The sequence below is a fragment of the Onychostoma macrolepis genome, chromosome 07 (genome assembly GCF_012432095.1).
Source record: "Onychostoma macrolepis isolate SWU-2019 chromosome 07, ASM1243209v1, whole genome shotgun sequence".
Lineage (NCBI taxonomy): Eukaryota > Metazoa > Chordata > Actinopteri > Cypriniformes > Cyprinidae > Onychostoma > Onychostoma macrolepis.
In genome coordinates, this window is record NC_081161.1 from 13,708,825 (window position 1) to 13,734,126 (window position 25,302).

General features: G+C 37.2%; 1 protein-coding gene across 2 annotated transcripts in view; it reads left to right on the top strand.

Moving 5' to 3' along the window:
• trmt44 (tRNA methyltransferase 44 homolog) overlaps positions 1–25,302 on the top strand; it is a 126,704-nt gene that overhangs the window by 84,703 nt on the left and 16,699 nt on the right. For both annotated transcript variants that reach the window (XM_058782954.1, XM_058782955.1), the window contains one exon: positions 2,190–2,553. In XM_058782954.1, coding sequence (XP_058638937.1) covers positions 2,190–2,553 — 364 coding nt within the window. The remainder of the gene's footprint in view (positions 1–2,189; positions 2,554–25,302) is intronic.

Here is a 25,302-nt window from a genome sequence, read left to right on the forward strand (position 1 = left end):
TGAAGACTGGAGTAATGATGCTGAAAATTCAGCTTTGATCACAGAAATAAATTGTATTTTAAAGTATATTAAAATAGAAAACTTCTATTTTAAATTGTAATATTTCACAAAATAAGTTATTTTTCTGTATTTTTGATCAAATAGATACAGCTTTGATGAGCAGAAGAAACATCTTTAAAAAACATTAAAAACCTTACTGATCCCAAACTTTTGAGCGGCAGTGTAAATAAAACCTTTTATTTTGGATGCGATTATTGCGATTAATCGTTTGACAGCACTAATAAAAACTAAATAAAAATGTGTTCACAAAATAAAAACTAAACTAAAACTAACAAAAATATTAATGAAACTAATAAAAACTAAACTAAATTTTATAGCAAATTTGAAAACGATATTAAAATAAAACTAATATAAAAATTCAAAACTATAATACCTTGGTGCACATTTAGAGTGCACGCTTTCACAACCTGAGTTAGTTTATTAAAATGCATACAGAATTCAAGATGTCGGTGATTCTTCAGTAGAACCATTAAGAAGATTTTTAGCTAAAACTGTGGTCCTTGGTGATTCATAAAATGTAAATCAGCGGCTGCCTATTTTTGAGAATAAGAAAAGCATATCAAGGAACACAAAATGAGTAAGTATGAAATTACAGTGTATTGAGGTCTTGAAGCAAAACAATCGGCCTGCAAGAAATGGAACAAAGAAATGTTAAAATGTTCCGGAACACATGAAAATGATCGAAAAGCATACAGTTTCAGGCAAACAGGGAAACCTGATTCCTATTTGCAAACTGGTTCTTTTGGACAGTTCTTTTCTATGAACTGGTTAAATTCACTAGTTTGTTTACTTAATTACATAATGACAAAATGTATATGCAATTGTATTATTATAGCACCCAATAATGTTATGAAACATGAATGGTTTAAATGCCAAAAGCATTTATAATGTAAATAAACTAGTCTTAATCAGCTCACCTTCTTACATTTAAGAATATATATATATTTTTCTTTTTTGGGTGAACTGTCCTGTGCTCTTCGGTCACTTTTGACCAAAAAATGTTCTCTTTTGAATTTTTAAAAACCACAACTTAATCGGAATGGTACGAAACTTGGTGACTTTTATGGCATTTGGAATGTGAACACACAAAAAAATTGAGGGCTTGATTCGAGCAGGCTAAGTGGTCGTAAAAAAAAAAAGTCACACTTGTGCTCTTCGGTCAAAAATGACCGACCATAGGAAATGAATGGGAAATTGACAAAATAGACAAAAATTCAGCGAATTTAGCCGTAACTCAGAAAACTGAAATAAGAGGTTGAAATCAGATCAGACCCAGAAGGATTAAACTCTGATAAAACATTCCTGTTCATTGTCGTTACTTTTTATAGAATTTTTATATTTTGTGTAACAAAATGCTTTCTCTGTGTTCAGGTTTGACTATAGTAATAATAATTCAAAAACTGACGCTTTAAATCAACATTTCAAACCAAAAGAAAATCTAAACCTTTACAAAAAGTTGTCTTTGAAAATGTCTAAATATATATCCAGACCCACAACTTAGTAAAAATTAGTTATGTCTAAAAATAATTAGAGAATTTATGGGCCTTTTATATAGAGCTATGTAGCTAAACCATGGAATTGCAGATGTTTTTCTTATTTTACTCCCACCAGATGACACTAATCTAGCTTCAAAAATTGGATTTTAAAGGCATTGGCTCTATTTTAACACAAAATACTGCCATAATTGAAAAGTAATAGAAAATATATAAAAAATTTTTACAATTATTTTCAGTGGGAAAATTTGATCATAATTATTGCATAAATATTAATTAGTACCATGACATTCTCTCAAAATACAAAATAAAAAATATTATTAAACAAAAATGTTACATTGATTTTACTGGGGGGGAAAAAAGTTACATTTTAGGTGTCCGGTCACTTTTGACCGTGAAGATCGCAAGTGTGACTCCCAAATAAGGAGCACCCAGAGGGTAAAGACAGTCAAATGCTTTCTTCCTGAATGAATCAGTCTTTTGAATGAATTGGGTGAATGAATGATTCAGTGATAAATGCAGTGACTTATGAATTCATGCAGCTTATAAATTAATGTAAAAACTAGGTTAAAACTTGCCATGGTATTCAGAAACTCTGTAGAGAGCCTCATTCTGCTGTGTCTATCTCTTTTGCAGGTATGCATAATAGGCAAAGGAAGGAAATACAGAGAGGCCGAAGAGGCCCTGGTAGAGAAGCACCGAAGTGATTATATCAGGAGGCGTGAGGCTTTATTCATAAACTCAGGGGTCAGTATGAATGTCAATCAAAGTGGCCATTATAGATCTAATCACAATGACGATGGACAGAATATTTCAACCCCTGCGAATGACTGGGTGAACGGCTTCCAACCAAGAGAAAAGACAGAGACAATTAGGAACTGCACAGCCCTTCCGAGGGATTTGGTGAATGAAGTGGTTCTAAGGGTAGCAAAGGCCTTGCTGAGTCTGACTGAGAGTAACACGGAGAGCAGCAATTGTGGTGATGCTTGGAACACAGGAGGTAAGAAGAATTCTTTTGCATATTAATTCTAATTCATATACATTTTGTTTTATTGACCACAATATTATTGTTGAAAATTGTTGAGAGGGGCTTATTTAATTTTGAAAAAGGTAGGGGCTCGAGCCCCAAAACACCCCCTTCTTCATATGCCTGCCATGTCATTGTGCTTAACACTGAGAATTAGATTAATTGCAATGTGACAGTCGGGTGGGGGTAGGGTGCAGATATCTAAATCAGAGAAAATCATAGCTTCAGGTGCGTGGAGAGTAGTGGATGAATCAATTTTAATAGCGTATTCGGGTGACGTTACAGCTGATCCGTGTATCTCTACCTTACAGGAATGATCAGGTCTTATATCACCCTGAAGGGGTTTATTTTGTGATGATAACCAACTGGATGTACATTATCCTGCTTATTACACAGCTACTTTCCACAGAAGTAAATAATTACACAAAAAATACTGATTTGAGTTTGAAATATTTTAGCTATATAAATATATAGCTACATTTTATTTAACTAACTAAACAAAGCTTCTGTAAAAAAAATTTGGTAACACTTTATTTCGATAGTCCACTTTAGACATTCTACTAACAGTAAGTAACTTTGCAACTACATGTCAATTAGCAGTCATTAGAGTATTAGTAGACTGTCTGCTTAATATCTTCTAACACTTTATTTTGATGGGTCCACAACATACAACATACTGAGTATTAGAAACTTTGCAAGTATATGTCAACTTATTCTACTAACCCTAAACCTACCCTACTGAGAGTTAGTAGACATGTAGTTGCAAATTAATGAGAATTAGTTGACATGTAGTTACAAAGTTACTTATAGTTAGTAGAATGTCTAAAGTGGACTATCGAAATAAAGTGTAACCAAAATTTTTTTTTTACTTCCTAAAAACACTGTTAGTTGATTTTTATTTATATATTTGTTTTGGGAAAAAAAGTTTAGCACATCAAAATATTTACAAGTTTAGCTGTTGAAAACACCATTTATCAGTACAATTTCTCAAGTGTTGACACAAATTGCTTTAATGCAAATATGTTGACACATGAAAAACCACATGCAGGATCCATGTTCATAGTGTTGCTGCCATTAAAGCACTATTTCTCTGTAATGTTTAAAGGTGTGTTAAATCTGTTATATTAATAAAACAACAACAATGTGATGTTTTTGATTGTTTTAATGTTTTTTTCAGAGCATTTTAGCACAATGTATTCTGAAGTTCTTTCATTTAATTGTAAATGGCATCCTTTTAAAACCTCAGAACACTAAAAATAGAATGAATACCATTTTTGCTTAGAATGATCTGAACATGTAAATCCCTGTGTTCTCGTCCACGTCTGAACAAAACATGCTTCATTGCATGTTAAACAGTAGCCTGCATTAAAGGGGTGGTTGATTGCCATTTCACTTTTTTAACGTGCGGTTACCGTACTGTATTACAGCTTTAATCAGAATAAAACCGTATATTAAACGTTAAAAAGAAGCGGTAGCATTTACAAATAACACCGTATGAGAACAACAACAAACAAAAACCATACCATTAAGCGCCGTGCTTGCACAGGTTCTGCGCAATCCTCTTCACTAATATTCTTTGGGTCTCAATCGGGCTCATGTTGAGATGGATGACGCCATTGTTTACAATACAACCGGAGCACATGCCGCTGAGGTGAGGGGCGGGACATTTAGGCACACACTAGAGGCGGTTTAGCCAATCACAACACACTGGACCAGCTAACCAATCTGAGCCCATTGCATATTTCTTCATAAAAGCATGCAATGATCAGCGTGTTTATAGGAGAAAGGACAGAGTGGTGTGGAATATAGGTAAATTATGTGAAAAATGTTTTTTTTAAAACAAAGCATTAACACGTTAGACTGCACCCCATAAACACAATCAGGCCTAATAAAAAAAGTCAACCACCCCTTTAAAGATTGTTGCTACTTGCAAGACTGAACATTTTACTGTCCCAATCTCACCACTGTCATCATCTGATGATATTTCATAATTTAATTATATGCAAGTATAAATACATACATATTCACATTTGCGATTATATATCAGCAAAATGGCTCAAGGGCAGATTTTTTTGCAATACAACAAATTAGATGGAAACAAGCTGAATAACTTTTAAATGTTTTTACTTTTTACTTTGAATACAGAACAAAGCAAAAACAGGATGAAAATTTAGCTATTGTGAATGCAATGTGAACTGTGATGCTATCGCAACTAAAATGACGAGTCCAGGTAAAAAAACAAACAAAAAAAAAAAGTTAATGCAAAGACAATTTCTCATTCGTTTCTATTTGAACACTAAAAACGTATGAGCTCCTAATTTTGCTCCAGAGTGCACCAGATTAATGCATTTAAATTTAAATTGTAAAAGAATTTTGGTTCTTAGGTTCACCCCTAATTTCAAACAATGACACTTTTTATGTGTTTGTGTTTTTTCATGCTCAAATATATTCAAACCTACTATACAGGTGCTGATCATATAATTAGAATATCATCAAAAAGTTGATTTATTTCACTAATTCCATTCAAAAAGTGAAACTTGTATATTATATTCATTCATTACACACAGACTGATATATTTCAAATGTTTATTTCTTTGAATTTTGATGATTATAACTGACAACTAAGGAAAATCCCAAATTCAGTATCTCAGAAAATTAGAATATTACTTAAGACCAATACAAAGAAAGGATTTTTAGAAATCTTGGCCAACTGAAAAGTATGAACATGAAAAGTATGAGCATGTACAGCACTCAATACTTAGTTGGGGCTCTTTTTGCCTGAATTACTGCAGCAATGTGGCGTGGCATGGAGTCGATCAGTCTGTGGCACTGCTCAGGTGTTATGAGAGCCCAGGTTGCTCTAATAGTGGCCTTCAGCCACTATCAGCATTGTTGGGTCTGGCATATCGCATCTTCCTCTTCACAATACCCCATAGATTTTCTATGGGGTTAAGGACAGCCGAGTTTGCTGGCCAATTAAGAACAGGGATACCATGGTCCTTAAACCAGATACTGGTTGCTTTGGCACTGTGTGCTGGTGCCAAGTCCTGTTGGAAAATGAAATCTGCATCTCCATAAAGTTGGTCAGCAGCAGGAAGCATGAAGTGCTCTAAAACTTCCTGGTATATGGCTGCGTTGACCTTAGACCTCAGAAAACAGTGAACCAACACCAGCAGATGACATGGCAGCCTAAAACATCACAGACTATGGAAACTTCACACTGGACTTCAAGCAACATGGATTCTGTGCCTCTCCACTCTTCCTCCAGACTCTGGGACCTTGATTTCCAAATGAAATGCAAAATTGACTTTCATCTGAAAAGAGGACTTTGGACCACTGAGCAACAGTCCAGTTCTTTTTCTCCACAGCCCAGGTAAGACGCTTCTGACGTTGTCTCTGGTTCAGAAGTGGCTTGGTAGCCCTTTTCCCGAAGACGTCTGAGCGTGGTGACTCTTGATGCACTGACTCCAGCTTCAGTCCACTCCTTGTGAAGCTCTCACAAGTGTTTGAATCAGCTTTGCTTGACTGTATTCTCAAGCTTGCAGTCATCCCTGTTGCTTGTGCACCTTTTCCTACCCAAATTCTTCTTTCAGTCAACTTTGCGTTTAATATGCTTTGATACAGCACTCTGTAAACAGCCACACCTTTCAGTAATGACCCTCTGTGACTTACCCTCTTTGTGGAGGGTGTCAATGTTCGTCTTCTGGATCATTGCCAAGTCAGCAGTCTTCTCCATTATTGTGGTTTCAAAGAACAAGAGATACCCGGAATTTATACTGTAGGGATGGTCATTAATTGAAACTCAAATGTAAATATTCTAATTTTCTGAGATACTGAATTTGGGATTTTCCTTAGTTGTCAGTTATAATCATCAAAATTCAAAGAAATAAACATTTGAAATATATCAGTCTGTGTGTAATGAATGAATATAATATACAAGTTTCACTTTTTGAATGGAATTAGTGAAATAAATCAACTTTTTGATGATATTCTAATTATATGACCAGCACCTGTATAGTCATGCACATTTCATAAAATGGATTTTGTAGGGAAAAATAAGGCCATGGAAGATCTCTATGAAGATGTTTATTGCAGCATGGCAATGACAAAGTACATGTTGTACCTTGGGTTCAATGCAATTGGAAAAAACCCTGAACATCCTAAGCTCAAACATTTTATACATTTACAATTAACTACCCTCAATGTAAATGAAGCTGCTCCTGTTGTAACAGCTGTGGTCTGTATGTTAATGAAGTTCTGACCCCATTGTTTGAGATGGTTCTCAGGCCACATCCACACGAAGCCAGAGATTTCCCTATCCGATTTTATTTTTATTTTTTTTTTGCCTCGTCTCAACAAGTGTCTGCGTACACACGAAACAAAGACAAAACGATGTAGTATACATGGCAGACCAGAATGTGGCGCTGTAATTCTGCCACAGAGATACACTAAAAACGGAGAAGACTTGGAGCATGCACATAAACCTTGCGCGCTGTATACAAACAAACAAACAAACATGGAACAATACATTTATTAATCTGTGTTAATGTTAGTTAATAAAAAGACAATCGTTCAGTGTTTGTTCATGTTGTTTTTGCTGTTATGTGATGTAGCGGTGTCTGATTAGGGGCAAGACGTGGGGTGATGACATCACCGTTTCACAAAATATACGGATTGGCTGTACAAATGAAAACGCAAAGGTGTCGTTTTCAGATTTATTGTGTCTTGTATTTTCCACCTAAGTTTTATATTGTAATCAGTGGTGGAAATGGTCAAAATTCTCTGGGGGACTCTAGCTTGGAGGGGAGGGGAGGAGGAGGGGGGGGGGGTTATAAAACCCTTTATAATAACATTAAACTTATTTCATATTTTCTCTAAACCTTCTTGGATTTTAAGACAGGCACCTGCAATTATGGCCAAATCAAAGATATATTGTGTGTGAATTTGCACGTTATAATGTAAGCATCATTAATGACTCCTTGTGTTTAATAAAAAAAAAATAGAGATTGATTAGTGAAATGAAAGAATTATTTAATAAAAAATCAGAATGATTAGTAATTGTCTCTAATTGGCTTGTTTAGCGAAGCCCTCAAAACACTTCTTATTTAGTGGTACAGTATTGCATGATTTGTAGATTATATTTAATAGTTTACACTTTGTATAAACGTTTGCAATTAGTTTTTAAAAGGTAACATTACATTCTTAAGGACTCTATGCTTACATTTCTTTTCAGGAACACTTGTGCTCCTACTTAAAAAAATTTTTTTAGGAACACCTGATCAATGACGGTAATTAACCTTCCTATTAATTTGACTCCTTAAAGTTTTTTTAATTTTTTAATTTATTTTTTTAACCGATGTAATGCCTCTAACTTTATAAAATGTATGCCATCTTTTGTGCCAAAAACATTTAGATTCATAAACGTTTATCAAAAATGTAATTAAACAATAAATTCAATTAAAATAATAACATACAATCAGGAAATCAGCATCAACAATTCATCTTAACGGCACAGAAGAGAACAAATGTGGCATTTCAAACTTTTTGACAAGACTTAGGTGGCAATAATGCATTTCATAATAACAGTGTTATTAAATTAATGTTTTAAATATTAAGTTTTGAATATAGAAATATTAAACAATTTAAATTACTCAATTTATACTTTAAAAATGAAACTGAAACCACCAGTGGGTGGCAGCAAGCTGGGCTGAAGCCCCGGGGCCCGAGCAAGGAGGGGGCCCGTGATTGGCTGTGGGGTAGATTGACTGGAGCGCCGATCGCCAAAGCCACCATGCCCCCCACTTATTAGTGCTGTTATTTAGTTGAGCTTTTCCGTAAATTCCATGCATTACCATTTGAGATTGAATCGTAAAGTCTGAAATTGGTTTACCAATCAAATGCATTTATTCTATATTTGACTTTTTTGAACGATATGTGCACATATCTATCAGGTGATCGCTGCCCAGTATTTCTCCATTCACCTCCTCTCTTCACTGCGTTCTAGAGTAATATGGAAATGGTCGCGCAAAGAACAATATTCAATAAGTAAAAATGTCAGCAATTCTGAGAGAGTGGGGCTCAAAAAATGAAAAACTCCAAATACGAAAAACAGTCAGTTAGTCAGTAAAATCCCCAGCTATTGGGTTATTTTACTAAAGCTAATCATGGAGTGGAAGTTGTTGGAACAGTGAGTGGACCGTGCAGAGCAGTCCACTTTTTATTCTGCGCAGAGCAGAAAAAAAACAAAAACAATCATCGTCATCGTCATCGACCACACAGATTTTAGGTTAGTTTGATTATTAACTGGATGTACAGTTTTATGTTTGAACAAACTCTATATAGGCTATTCATTTAAGGGTTGGTAGATAATCAATCTTTTTGCGTGTCAAGATGTAGGCTAAACTTATCATTTAAACGCGTTTTAAGCAGGTATTAAAGCAAATGGTTTAAACTGTTAATGAACATTAAGCAGTGGGGTAGAATTTATTCTGGTAAATGCGTGCATTAAGACGGTTTCAGTCTGATTTCGCGTGGCGCGCATCTGCTCGTATTGCGAATGAATAAACTTTTCGCTCCTTGTTGTGCTTAAACGTTCAAATACACCGCTGTGTGTCAAAAATTCTCGTCTTTGCGAGGATCCTCGTAAAGACAGTTATTTGTGTCTTAAATGAACGTTAATATTTAAAGATAAAGCATGTGTAGTGTTATATCTGAGATCCTGGATATGATGAGATCTTAAAAGGATAGTTCACCCAAAAATGAAGATACTGTCATACTTAAACTCAAGTTGTTCTAAACGTCTATGAATTTCTTTGTTTTCCTCAACATAAAAGAAGATACTTTGAAGAATGATCGCAACCGGTTTCTGGTCCCCATTGACTCCAATAGAGTATTTTTTTCATACTATGGAAGTCATGGGGGCCCAGCAACTGTCTGATTACCAGTATTGTTCCAAATATATTATTTTGCATTCAACAGCAGAAGGAAACTCATACAGGTTTAGAACAACAACAGAATTTTCATTTTTGGGTGAACTATTCCTCTAAAGCAGCCTAATAATAGCTGCTGTTGCCATTTGTGTCAATAATGTAAATCAAACATCAGAAAGAAAATATCTCACTGTCCTTGACTGAATCACTTTTGTAAAATAAATAAGAATGAATACAGTGGACACCATTCAGTCTATTTGTAAAAAAATTTTATACATAATATTATTCAGTGCTTTAAGTATTTCAAGTCGGTCGATTTCTTATGATCTTTGTTCTGTTGTAGCCTAATTTGTGACTGTTCACTTGTCTTCAGTAAGCTTATGTTTGCTTAGACTAGTATTATCATTTGTGATATTGAAATTGATAACAAAAATTATCAAATTTCAGTGCATCAAGAATATATGTGACCCTGGACCACAAAACCAGTCTTAAGTGTCAATTTTTCGAAATTGAGATTTATACATCATCTGAAATTGATGTATGGTTTGTTAGGATCGGACAATATTTGGCCGAGATACAACTATTTGAAAATCTGGAATCGAAGGGTGCAAAAGAAATCAAAATATTGAGAAAATCGCCTTTAAAGTTGTCCAAATGAAGTTCTTAGCAATGCATATTACTAATCAAAAATGAAGTTTTTATACATTTACGGTAAGAAATTTACAAAATATCTTCATGGAACATGATCTTTACTTAATATCCTAATGATTTTTGGCATAAATGTTTTTTTTTATCATTTTGACCCATACAATGTATTTTTGGCTATTGCTACAAATATACTGACTTAAGCGACTTAAGACTGGTTTTGTGGTCTAAGGGTCACATATACTGTAGTTAAAGCTTTAAATAGGATTTTTATCCCATATATATATATATATATATATATATATATATATATATATCATTATTGTGATGGGGGCCCTGCAGTAAGTCATAGCCCCGGGGCCCAGTGCAGTCTTAATGCGGCCCTGGCAGCAAGTCACTGTCTTTGCCACTGAATCATTCATTCAATCGATTCGTTCAAATGGCTGATTCATTTAGGAACAAAACAGCTCTGTGTTTGCTTGGAGATGTGCAGCAGTTAATCTGTGATTTGTTTGAAATTATTTTAGTTGATGAAATAGAGCACAATCAGACAATAGTGTTCCTAAAATGTAAGTAACTTAATATTAACTTATGTATAAATTCAAAAATGTATAAAACTGATGTATGAATTCTATTTCACATTTGCAAACTCCCTTTATAATCATTAAAATTCTGTCAGTCATCTTAGTTCATCGTGATCGATTAATGAAGCTCTCTACACTGCACACTGAATCTATTATTTACATTGCGTCTACACTTTGTTTGTTATAATGAATGACAAAAACTGCAGTCTGCTTTCACGATCTGTGCTGTGAGGAGCAGCATGCGCACCGATAGAGAGGCATTTCCATAGAGTGATGGAACTACGATGTGACTTTGTAGGCAAAAACCCGGAAGCAAGTTAGCATTTTTCCATCGTCCCAGAGTCAATGGGTTTTTGAATGGGAGTTTGGTTAAATCCCCTAAATTAAGATCTGTGGTTCACACGAGCTCAAGATGCTTTCACGTTTTATTCTACGACATAAAACACACCAGTTACACCCCACTCATGATTTTTTTAAATAGTTTCGTGCCTTAAAAAAGACAGTTGTTAACAAATTGCTAAATGGGACTACAGTCACTGTCGGAGACATTAAACGTCATCACGCCGAACAGTTTATCAATTTACAGTATTTTCCAATTGTAGTATAATTTATAGTAAAATTAATTGTGGAATAACTAATTAATAGTTTGCCACATTTTATATTGTTGTTCGACAATGTTTTTTTTGTTTTGCCCCGAAATGCAACACAAGTCCTTGGATGGAAGATGCTCATTTTATCGCTTTCTGATACAGAGAATCTGGGTCCGCACCATAAGGTAAACTCATATGATTATTCCATGTAAACATCACGGCTTAGTTACGGTGAAAGTGAAACTTTAACGATGCATAGTGCTTAAAGCCACGTTAAAATTAAATGTTTTAAGGCAACATGAAGCTGTTAGATAGCATATACATTGAGGAATTTCTAGAAGCATGGATAAAATAACATTTTGTGGTACTTTATTCACTAAAATAAGTTTAAAGCTGCAGTCCGTAAATTTTGCCTCTTTGTCGCCATCTCTGTTTGAAAAGCTGGGATTGTAGCTCTGTGCAGAATTATCTTCCATGCGTGGGGTTGTGCTCTGGCACGGATCCAGCGCGGATGAATCTAATGTTTTGAGGAGTATGTGTGTCAGTCTGTCATTGCCATCTGAACAAGTGACTAGTCTGCCACGTTTGTTCTGACCAACTGAGGAAAAAAGCATTACAAATCGCGCTACCAATCGTAATTAAATCTAACGATCGGTTAGCTCATATCACATCTAACCATGCAAATTATTATCATTGTTATACTTTATTCTCAAATTATTAATGTTAACAACATCAGCATTGCATGACAATGAGTATAGTGTGTATTAGCGTGTAGATTTCAGTTTCTGTAGCTACAGTCTAATCTCTAATTGTCGTACCATTCAAATTTCATATTAAGAAATTCTTTTAACCCAAAAAGCAACCTATGCTCCCTTCGAACTGGTTGTCTTTAAAATACAAATATTGTGTAATCCCAGGCTATCTGTAATCAGAAGCACATTTAAAACTGGAATATAATTTAATTTCATTCACATGTCCGTCATCAAAATGACATTTTTAATTATTCTAGCTGCTGTGAGAAAAGGCTAAATGATCCGCCACCTGCAGGAACCTCACATGAGATAGCCTAGTAGCCGGGACAACTTCTTTATATTTACAGACGTGATGTAATGACGCAGCAGCATGCTCGAATTTCCCACGAAAACCTACCCGTACCACTCAAATTAGAAAACATGATTATAAGCTAACCGTTGTAAATCGGGCTAAAGTAAGGCGATAGTTTTGAACACTGGCTGGTTATGTACTTGCTCAAATATTGATTTCGGATAATTTTGAACCCAAAAAAGTTACGGACTGCAGCTTTAATCTTACCATATCCAAAAATTAGCTCACTCTGCTGTTATTTAATAGATTAAATGGACTAGAATTTTATTGAATAGTACGTGGACACGTTTTTAATTCAAATATTCATATTAATCAAGGACTTACTGACTTTTAATGCACCCTATTTTGAAATGTACAGAAATACGTGATTTCATATGTCCTTTAGTTATGATTTTCATTTATTCACTATACTATTTATTAATGTCTCATTTCAGTTTTAGTTTGGCTCTAGTTGTGTATTTATTCCAGTTTATATGAAAAGGTTCATGTAGCGTGGATTAAAATTCATATACAGAGTAAATCCTTTTCACTGAACGCTAAAAATAAGTTTGAAAAAGTTGTCGGGAGCATGGTGGTGGTGACGTTGAAGGTGAGCGACCGTGGTGGTGTACTTCGTTTATAGCCTAAGTTTAGCTTTTTAGTTCTGGCGCTTGTATTTGGGCTTCAAAATTCATAGAACTTATATTATTTTGTGAAGATTATCTTGATGGACAAAATGTGTAAGTTTCATGAACTATGATTGAACATGAGCTTATTTTTTGCGATAATCCAAAAGCCTATGGAGAAATCCAATTGCTTTTTTGTCGAGGGAACCAGTGTGATGCTAACAGCCGATTGGCCTACAAAATGACATCATAGTTCCCCCACTCTATTGGCTGCAGTCTGCAGGTATTATGACCAATCACAAAAGACGGCATTGCGCAGCTAACCATAGACACAAATATATTGCGCTAGGTTTATGTGCAGAACTGGGATCGCTTTCGTAGTCTTTTGAATGGATAAAATATAGAAATCACTTCAATTTCCAAATAAACCTAACCAGTTGGAAATGAAATGCCATCCCCCCTCAAAATTCACTCACCGGACTCCGTCCCCCTGTGCAACAGTGTTGTCCAAAATTATTAGAACACTAGTATTTTCACCAGCTAAAAATTATTTTAAGTCAGTTATTTCTATCTTTTGCTTTAGTGTGTCAGTAGGAAATATCAGTTTACATTATCCAAACATTAATTTTGCCATTAATTGTAATAATTCAGTGAAATTTATAAACTAATCGCATGTTTATTAATAAACCATTTAAATCATAATAATGAGCCTTTAATTGCCTACATAGCCTAATAAGCGCTCAAGTGCATGCATAAGCTTGCCACAGCACAGCAACAGAAGAATGAATGATTAAGAATGTGTCAGGGACAAACAGTAAGGAGGCTGGATTAACATTTTAATAATTCATTGATAAACTAGTGCTTTCTTTGTTTTTCGGTTTAAGAGAAGTCAGCGACACTTACTCGTCAGTCGTCATCTTTGCAGTAGTGGATGCACCTGTCTGCATGTTTCATATGGATTACATAATCTGAGAATATTCATTTTTTCATTTGAATTGGTTTATTTGAAAGTAGACATTTCGCTCTCTATAGATATATTTTTTCATGTCTGTAAGACAAATATACACAGAGTTTCGCGCTCAAGTTCACAGAGATTGAGACGCTAGAAAGCGCATCCTGTTTGCTTTCATTATTTTACAAAAGCGCAATGTTTTATTATTGTGAGTGCACACAAATAAATGTAGAGTCTTTACAGATTCAAAAGGTGTATTACTCTTATCTGTATAACCAAAAATGAGGGAGTATTTTAAGATCAAGTGAGCGCACCAGTGTCTCCATCTGTTAGCGCGCTACTGTTCAGCTTCCACACTCCGCACAGGCACTTGAATAGCATACATTTTTCCACGTTAACATTAAATTGAGTATCCATGTAAAGTTGCTGCTACTTACATATTTTAGAGGATAAGACATATTTGAGGTCAATGAATGATAGGCGAGCGTTTGGATGTCCTGCCCGATGTACTGTATTACAACATAGACTAGCCGTTAACGATCTGCGTGACTTTGCCAATGTGGATTTTTATTTATTTATTTATTTTGGTCGACCAAGCCTCTTCTGGTCGACTAACTGTTAGTCAACTATTAGGGGGCAGCCCTAAAAATCTATTTATTACATTATTTTTGACAGCATCCTCATTTTACAGCATTTTTACACAAGTGACTACAAATTTTAACAGTACTGTAGCTTTGCAGGTAGGATTCTTGAAGCATATTGGAGACGTTGCCACAGTTCTTCTGGATTTAGTCTGTCTCAGTTTGTTCTGTTTCTTCATGTCATTCCAGACAGACTGGATGATGATGAGGTCAGATCTCTGTATGGAGCAGTTTTCAGACTCCTTGTGCAAACAAAAATCTCACTGGATTGTTGTTTGTAATTTTACAGTTTTGAACTATTTAAAATTACAGAAAAATTACTGTAAAAATAATAGTAATTTTCCTTTATAAAAAAGAAAAATTACTGTAATTTGTCTTTAATGATATACTACCTAAAATAACAGTCAAGTTATTAATTTACAGGTATTGTTTGTAATTTTACAAAGTTTTGAATGTAATTTAAAATAACAGAAAACTACTGGAAAAAAATTAGAGTTCCCAATCGATACTTCACTCGTACTGAGTCTGCCAATACGCTATGGGGAAAAAGTCCTTTTTTTTTCACCTAACCTGAAGCCTTTTTTTCAATCACGCAGTGTAACTGCACAGCCATTGGTTCGTGCAGTAGCTTAAAGAAATGAACCAATGGCTCGGCGGCAGATATGCACGAACCTATGGCGACGAAGCCCGCCAGAATGGGCAGGGTCATCTGGCTATATAAGCGGGTGCTTCGCCACAGGATCCTCAGATTTCTTTTCCTTCAGAGACGACAGCTATGCTCTCCGCTGATCTCAGAAGCCCGCTCGCCGTTGACACGCATCACAGTGGAACCAGCAACTTCTCTCTGCTTGGCTGATCTGCTGCTGCTTCTAGGGCTTCACATCAACTGCCTGAAAATGCTAGCAGTGTGTTGGACCTGTACGTTTTTCCTGCCAGTCCTAAAGGGACACCACGTGTTGGTCTGCACGGACAGCATGTCTGTGCTGTCCTACATAAATCCCCAGGGAGGTCTCTTCTCGAAGTGCCTCTTCATTCTGGTAGAGCGCCTTCTGGAATGGGCTCAACTCAACTTGCGTTCGCTGAGAGCAGCGCATGTACTAGGCAAATTGAACCGAAAAGCAGACATGCCATCACGGAGCAAGGTCCCCTCAGAGGAGTGGATGCTCCATCCGCAGACGGTTCAGAAAATCTGGGAGTTCTTTGGCAAGGCGGAGGTAAGGCCCAACCTCCTGCTTTATGCATTTTTCCCGATTCGTCGTGATCCCACAGGTAATCAGGCGAATCAGGGAACAAGGGTACAAGGTTCTCTTGATGGCCCCCCTCTGGAAGAACCAGCATTGGTTGTTAGAGCTGACTCATCTGCTTGTAGCAGCCCCTTGGCCCATTCCCCTGAGACAGGATCTCCTCTCTCAAGCGAACAGGACAATATGGCACCCTCAGCCCGAGTTGTGGGCTCTGCACCTTTGGCCGCTCGATTGGAGCCTGCAGGACTCCCAAAGTGTGTGTTAAACTCTATTATTTAAGACGCCTCTACGCCCATAAGTGGTCTGTTTTCTCCACTTGGTGCCTAAACCGTGGAGAAGATCCGTCTACCTCTGACTTATCAGTGATTTTGTCCTTCCTACAAGAGCTGCTGGATAAGGGACACTCCCCATCCACACTCAAGGTTGATGTAGCAGCTATAGCGGCCTCCCATGCCCCTATAGCGGGTCAGTTGGTGGGTAGGAACAACTTAGTTGTCCGTTTCTTGAGGGGGGCCAGGAGACTGAATTCGCCTTGACCCTTCCCTGTCCTTGCATGGGATCTGCCCACTGTTCTGAGGGCCATGAAGGACCCTCCCTTTAAGCCACTGCAATCTGCAGGCACTCTCTGTGAGCCCCACCTGCCTGCAATTCAGGTTGTCCTGAAACAGAGGCATCGTTATACACCTAAGGTGCTCTCCATTCAGAGCACAGGTCATTGCACTCTCTGCACTTCCTCCCTCAGAGGAGGACCAGGAGTTATATTTGCTCTGCCCTGTCAGGGCGCTAAACATTTACATTGAGTGTTCCGCCACCTTTAGGCAGTTGGAACTAGAGGTCTGCATTCCCGCGGCTGTCTTGACCAGATTTATGGAAAAATGAGAAGGCATATGGCAAATGACTGGGTGATTATAATGATGTGTCTCCTTTTGTCAGGAGATATTCATCAATGTCCCGGGCCTGTATCGAGTGATTTTGAAGGTGTTATTTCAGGCGATTCTGATGTGAGAGCCCGAGTTTCGACTGTCGAGCAATGTCGAATTTCGGAAATTGCCATGGAATGGAGTTCTATAGCGGATTGTTGGGGAGATTTGCTTTCTTGTTTTGAAACACGAGATGAAATTCGAATGGAGAATGGTGGGATGGATGTGTTTTCTACATCTGAGGAAGGTGGCAGGACCTCGAGGACAATGAGGCCCAGAGTCGGGTCTGTTGAGGAAGTCGCGCAGCTTTCACGGAATCGAAGGACTTCAGAGATCAACGAAATGAGAGACATCAGTTCTTTGAAGGGATTGCACATGGTTCATCTCAACGTTAGGAGTCTGCTTCCAAAGATAAGTGATGTGCAGCATTTATGTCAGGAATCCAATGTGTCTCTGTTTGGTTGCAGTGAAACATGGTTGGATGACTCAATATTGCACGCAAAAATATATATAGCAAATTATTGTTTAAGAAGCAATAGCAGGGCTCGCAAAATTTCAAAATCCCTGGTAGCCCTTCGGGCAGGTACTCTTCAGATTTTGGTAGCCCGAAAATTTATTTAACTAGCCCGAATTAAAAAATTACTATTTTATTTTATTTATTTATTTAATATAGAAAATCAGATAGTAGTTTAAATGTCAATTAAAAATATTTTCAATACACAAATATCAACAAATATGAAGGAAGGAATTTTATTTCACTATTTACAGGGTATCTGCAGAATTTTTAAAAAATATATTTAAGGCAATTTATGACCCATTTTAAGAGCTGCACAAGTAAAATGAACACAGAATGAGCGGGGTTGGACAATGTCTATGGTAACATACAGTTTTGAGCCATAAAATTACATGATTTACAGTTCAGATACAGGTTTTCACAAAAACAAAAATCCTATACAACAGCATTTCAGGCTATAGACAGTTTTTATGAAAAGGGATCAATAATTAAAACGTATAAATATTACTCTCTTAATTGTTTAGATTTTTACAAGGCACATCAACTTCTTTCTCATTTACAACTCTATGTGTTTGCTGCGTAAAAACATGAGTTGATATTTGCATTGATCTGACCATAAACAGAAAGAAAGGCTTTTTGGAAATGCAAATTCATTCTCTGCCACGAGGTGGCGCTTTAGGAGCGCTGAAATATCGCGGAAACGCTGTACACAAAGCAGCTCAGCGCTCATAAACGCTGCTTTATCAGGAATTATAGGTAAAATGAAATTAAAATGGCAACGTTTCTGAGGACAGTCGGTTCCCTTCAGATACATTCACATAAAGACAACCACGCCCGCATTTTGACTTGAAACGTGCAGCGCTCATGTTTATTCAATGACATCATTGCCTTTTGAAGTTTAATCCTGCCGTATCGCTGACTCTTGTCTTTCCGTCCCCAACTGTAAGACCTCTTGAAATTATAATTAAGACATTTCTTACACCATTTAACATATTTAAAACTTTTTATGGAGTTTTTAAGGACCCGCGGGAGATCTGTATTTAAGGAGCCCGTCGGGCAGGCAGTGATACATTTTGGTAGCCCGACTGGAAAACACAATAGCCCCGGGACGTCGGGCTAGCGATTTTGCGAGCCCTGGATAGGAATCTCAAGGGTGGTGGAGTATGTGCATATATTAGATCAGATGTCGTGTTTAAGGAGAGAAAAGATTTGGATAGTGCTGCTATTGAAGCTGTTTGGCTGGATATTTTTTTACCTAAGAGTAAACCGATTTTAGTAGGTATTTGCAATCGTCCACCTGATCAAAATGATTTTTATGAGAGACTTGATGAGATTTTAAGTGCTTCTAATTTTAATATTGGTCAAGAGTTAATAATCATAGGGGATTTAAATACGGATATGCAAAAACATGATACTTCAATATATAAACATTTTAATTTATTTTGTGAATCATATGTGTTGAAACAGATTATTGTGGATCCTACTAGAATTACGCCTAAAACTGAAACCGTCATTGACATTGTATTGGTATCTGACAATTGTAAGATTTGTAGAAGTGGTGTTTTGGATGCTGGTATTAGTGATCATTGTATAGTATATGTAATAAGGAAATCTAAGAGAGATGTCATAAAGCAACATAATACAGTAAAATTGAGATCTCTTAAAAAATACAGTCCACAAGACTTTATGGAAGAACTTAATAAGGTTGATTGGACTGCAGTGTTACTATGTGAGGATGTGGATATGGCCTGGGATAGGTTTAAGATGATTTTTTTAGAGGTTTTGAGTAAGGTTGCACCTTATAAGGAAATAAGAATTAAGCAAAGGACTGAACCTTGGATGAAGGATAGTATTTTAAAGGCAATTAAGGAGCGTAATGATAGTTTTAAGGTTTTTAAAAGGGATAGAAATAATGATAACTTTGAGGCATTTCAACGTAAAAGGAATGAGGTAAGAGGTAAGGTAAAAGAGGCTAAGAAAACTTTTTTTAAGGATAAGATTAGTGAATTAAAACAGGATTCTAAAAAATTATGGAGAGTATTAAATGAATTCGGGTATCAGGAAAAGACTAAGATAAAATGTTCTAAAATTAGTTTTAATGTTAAAGGTAGCAAATCATTTCAATAGATTTTTTACTACGGTTGCAGAAAAAATTGGTAAATGAACTACCAGCACAAATTGGTATATTTAATGATAAATTAGTTAAGGAGTATTATGCTAAATGTGGTATTAGAAGGGAAGTTAAAAAATGGTTATTTTATCATTGATGTTTTGGAGTTTATGTGGTGAGTTTCTGAACTTGATGTGGTTTGCATTCCATTTATGATTTGTTCGTCCATTTTTTAATATAGAGGACCACAATGGAAATAAGCCGAAGGCTTTTTTGTGTATTTTATCCTCGACAGTTTTGAAATGTGTATGAACTAGTCTTTTTGGACTTTTTTGTATTATGTTTTACATTTTGTCAAATAATAAAACAAACAAAACAAACAAACTCTGGTGCAATTTGAACGGGAGCGGGTGGTCTAACAATATCCCGTTCCCGACGTCTTTTCAGAACAGCATATCTGCGCTTTATTCAAGCACCAGTACTGCCTGCACTCGACTGTTATGCACGCGCTGCACGCATGAACCAGTGCTTCGTTTTATTTGCGAGGTCTGAGCGCAGCATGTACATGACGATGCTCAGAGCAGGCTAGCCTACCAGTGGTGAATATACGGCCCACAGACAGAACAGGCAGGTTGTCGATGAGTGACAGAGCAGAATAAAGATGGAGAAGTGTGGATGCGCTGTCCTTGAAGAAGGCTCAACTCGGTTTTGTTTATATTTCGCTTAGCCTATAATTTTAAATGACAGATGTCGATTTTATTTATTTATTTATTTTTCTTCCGCAACACTTTTCCTAGGCTACTGTGTTTACAGCAAGATGTTAAAGGGGTGGTTTACTGCTTTTTTTCTTTGCTTGATTGCGTTTATGGGGTGCAATATAACGTCTTCGTGTTTCGTTTGTTAAAAAACGCCTTATTTTTCATATATTTCACCTTTATTGTAAGTCGCTTTCTCCTTTGTCATTTGAACGACCGGTTGACTTCCTGATTCTCTGAAACCACTCCCTCAGAAACGGGCAATGGGCTCAGATTGGTTAGTTGGGCCGGTGTGGTGTGATTGGCTAAACTGCGTACTGCACATTGTCCAGAAACTTCACGCCCATTACCTTCACGGGCGACAGGTGGCCTGCGGTCAAATGTAAATAATGGTGTCAATATTGCCGTATCAGTTTGAGCCAGAATCAGACCTGGTGGGTGCGGGATATAACCTCGCGGGAGCGGGTGGGAGCGGGACTTAAAAAACAGTCCCGCGCAGACCTCTAGTTGGAGCAACTCTTTGTCAGCTTCGGTAACCTCACCAAAGGGCACCCAGTCACGAAGCAGAGACTTTCTAGGTGGATAGTTGACGTTATTACGCTAGCTTACTCTTCCTTGGGCCTACAATGCCCCATTGGAGTACGAGCCCATTCCACCAGAGGCGTTGCTCACATCTTGGGCATGGTCTAGCGGTGTGTCCATCACAGAAATTTGTGCGGCGGCTGGCTAGGCTTTTACAACCTGGACTTTCCTGCCTTGTTGGCTAGGGTTCTTTCTGCTTAAGTGGGCACACTTGCTTTATGCAGAACCAGCTCTGAGCAACCGTAACACACTCAAACTTGTCAGGTCGGTTTACTTGTGCGCTCTCGGCATGTGGAGTGCTGAGGCTGTATGAGTCCTCTGGAACGATCACCCAGACCAGGCGTGACCTCTGTGAGTTTAGCCTGTTTTCACCTTGTAGATTTATTGTTATACTTCCCTATGGGCACTGGGTGCTTAAGGAAGTTCAATATATGTGCAGTTGTTCCTCTACCATAGCACGGCATGATTGCACTGGTTCCCATAGCGTCTTAGCAGACTCAGTACGAGTGAAGTATCAATAAGGAACATACTCGGTTACTAACGCAGTAATGAGTACTGCGTTGCTAGCCGTGCTATGTAGTTGCACGACTCAGTCGTCGCTTCAGTCGAAGTAACCTGAGGATCCTGTGGCGAAGCGCCTGCTTATATAGCCAGTTGACCCCGCCTATTCTGGTGGGCTTCGTTGCCATAGGCTCATGCAGCTCTGCCGCTGAGCCATTGGTTAGTTTCTTTAAGTTACACGGCGTAATTGGAAAAAAAGGCTTCAAGTTAGGAGAAAATTAGGACTTTTTCCCATAGCATCTTAGCAGACGCAGTACTCGTTCCCGTATCTCAGGGAACCAAGGTTATGTTAGTAACCGAGTATGTTATTTTCTGTAAAGTAGTTTTTTTTTTTTTTTTTTTTACAGTGTAGGTTTGGGAGAGAAGCACTCAAGAACCATAAGAGCAAATGGTATTATCTAAATGCATTAAATATGCATAAATATGACACTTCAACATATCTAAAAGCCAAAAGAGCAAAAACATCAACCAATAGGCAACATAGTGTTTTCTTTAGTGCATTCTGTCCCTTTTATCAGTGTGAACATCCTTTATCCACATATGTGCATTTAGTAGACAATATATTTTCTGAATTTGAGTGTGCATATATTTGTCTCTTAATAGTGTCATGTGCAGTGAGTCTATGTCTTTGTGCATTTCTTTGTGTGGGTATGTCCTTTGCCCACTTGTTTTCCATCTCAGGGGAAAGACTGATGTACATAGTGTCTGAAATGGTTTGATCTCTCCTTGTTTCTCTTTTCCATTGTTCATTCTTTTCCATTTGAAAAAGTCCTTCTAGAAGTAGTCACTGGTGTTGTTGCAATCTTTGCAGTTCCATCAGGTCCATCCATCCCATAGTGAATCTCAGGGTTTCTAAATCTTTTAGACCTGGAGATTTGGATCTTGCATTTCTGAAAGTCTCTGGATTTCTAGTTCTGGTGATCACTCTGTTCTTTAAGAAGTCCCTTTTCTTGTGGAAGCCACCTGGCTTCATTAGATCTGCTGTCCTCCTTGTCCTTCAAATGACCAGATCATCTTTCTCCAGGAGGTTAAACATTTCAGACAACATCTCAGTGCTTATATCTGAAACGAACAAGAATTTTCTCACATTTAAAACATCAAATCTACAGAAATTTAATCACAGAATGCAATCAAATCATTTCTAATAAATTACATTTAAATTTCAATTCTATTAACACATTTCTCAAATGATAAAGAATCATCCTCTTTTGATAGTAAACATATTTTTCCAAAATATGCTACTATCATAAAACAATTCCTCCAATTCACATCAGCATCTGCTTGTGACTGAGTTACAGTCATGTTGTTCGTATAGTGCTGTGTCTGTCAAGGTGTGTATTGCTTCTTCCTTATTTCCTTTTAACAGTGCCTGCTTGGTTTCTAAACTGCCTTTCTTTACGATAGTCCATCTTTCTTTTGTGTGAAAAGTGACACTGTCTTGTGTTCCATCTTTCCACATGCAAAACAAATAAATTCCTGATCTTGCCCACTTCTCTCCAAACAATGCCTTGCTATGTGATCATCCTTTCCACATGCATGACAGACAAAGCTTTGATGAGGTCTCTCATTGTCTTGACAATGTCTAGCAATGTGACCGGCTATTCCACATACATAACAAATAGAAACACCTTCCGAATTTATTCATGCAAATCTCTTTGGTCACTGATGGAAACCATTAAATAATCTTCTAGAACATTCTTTCCTACCAAAGGCAGCAACTGGATGTCTAGATTCTGCAACTTTCATTTGAATATTTGCTTTGAAATATTTTCATTTTGGAAATGATTTGCTCATATGGCGTATTTACATCTGTATGCAGAGCAATGGCTTCCCACATGTGCAATTAATGCAGACTTAAACATGAGGTTTTGTTTAGATGTATTTGAAACACCGCTGTAACAGCTAGACCTTTCCCACAATCTGGATGCAAATGACAATAGATGTTCTTCAGTTTCCATTGTCACCTCAGTTATCTTTCTCTAGTTAACCAAATCAGACCCAATAACTCTTAAGTAGAGCTTCTCTCCTTGCGCCTGTGTCTGCTCTTTTGTTGCTAACCTCCTGTGAGAGAGCACTAGTTAATGAGCGAGAAAGATAATAACTCTACAAGCTTCTGTGACTGACACACTATAAACGTTTACTACCTTCACCAGTTTTGTCAAGAACTCTAAAGCAGTGGTTTTCAAACCCTGGGTCGCGACCCTCGGGTGGGTCGTGAGACTTAAAAAAATGGGTCGCCAGGATGATTTAAGGAAAACGTATGTAACCAAGTTCAAGATTCAGGAAAGAAGCAACTAAATAACGTAAACAACAAAACGAAAGTAACCGGCAGCTGCCTCAGGTCAGAATCAAATGTGTATTTGTGTTTGCGCTCTGTTTTTGCAGCATTGTACATTGTAGCAAATCAGAGACATATCTGTTGATTTCTATAACGCAATGGCCAATCAGAGGAGCTTTAGTAAATCAGAATCCACTCACCGCTCAGAACACGAGTGTTCTTGTTCAGCCCAGAGTTCTGGAAGCTCGCGGCGCGAATCCTCTGATTATAGTGAACAAAGTGTAGGTGATGTAAATAAGAGATTAATTGTGCTGTGTTGACAGATTGATTATTGCGGAATTAGAGATCGCGATAAACTGAAATGAGTGACAGCTTTTTAAGGAAGCGCACTTTGCACGTTTTCTTTGCTGTATATAGCCTATTCTCCATTCAGAATTTGAATAAAAGTTTCGTTTTTCATGCTGCTAAGAGGATCAATGTGTCGTACTTGCAACAAACGTTCAGAAGTGACATCCGCATGTTCAAAGTTAAAAATTTTACACAGATTAAAGTGCAAAAGAATTATAAAGACCAATAGGTATCACTTTACAATAAGATTAGTTAACCTTAGTTAATGCATTAATGTTCACAATGAGCAATTTCCTACAGAAGTTATTAATCTTTGTTAGAAAATACAACTCTTAATTCATGTTAGCTCATTAAATAACAGAGTTGCAACTTTTGATTTTAACAGCGTGTTATTAAATATTGGAATTACCTACAATTAATGAATGTTTAGAAGAATTTTTCATTGGCAGTTGATGTTAACTAATTAATTAACTAATGTCAACTGCAGGTGCATCTCAATAAATTAGAATGTCGTGGAAAAGTTCATTTATTTCAGTAATTCAACTCTTGTGAATTACTGAATTTCAATTGTGAAACTCGTGTATTAAATCGGTTCAATGCACACAGACTGAAGTAGTTTTAGTCTTTGGTTCTTTTAATTGTGATGATTTTGGCTCACATTTAGCAAAAACCCACCAATTCACCATCTCAACAAATTAGAATATGGTGACATACCAATCAGCTAATCAACTCAAAACACCTGCAAAGGTTTCCTGAGCCTTCAAAATGGTCTCTCAGTTTGGTTCACTAGGCTACACAATAATGGGGAACACTGCTGATCTGACAGTTGTCCAGAAGACAATCATTGACACCCTTCACAAGGAGGGTAAGCCACAAACATTCATTGCCAAAGAAGCTGGCTGTTCACAGATGGCTGTATCCCGAGCATGTTAACAGAAAGTTGAGTGGAAGGAAAAAGTGTGGAAGAAAAAGATGCACAACCAACCGACAGAACCGCAGCCTAATGAGGATTGTCAAGCAAAGTCGATTCAAGAATTTGGGTGAACTTCACAAGGTATGGACTGAGGCTGGGGTCAAGGCATCAAGAGCCACCACACACAGACGTGTCAAGGAATTTGGCTACAGTTGTCGTATTCCTCTTGTTAAGCCACTTCTGAACCACAGACAACGTCTTACCTGGGCTAAGGAGAAGAACTGGACTGTTGCCCAGTGGTCCGAAGTCCTCTTTTCAGATGAGAGCAAGTTTTGTATTTCATTTGGAAACCAAGGTCCTAGAGTCTGGAGGAACGGTGGAGAAGCTCATAGCCCAAGTTGCTTGAAGTCCAGTGTTAAGTTTCCACACTCTGATGATTTGGTGTGC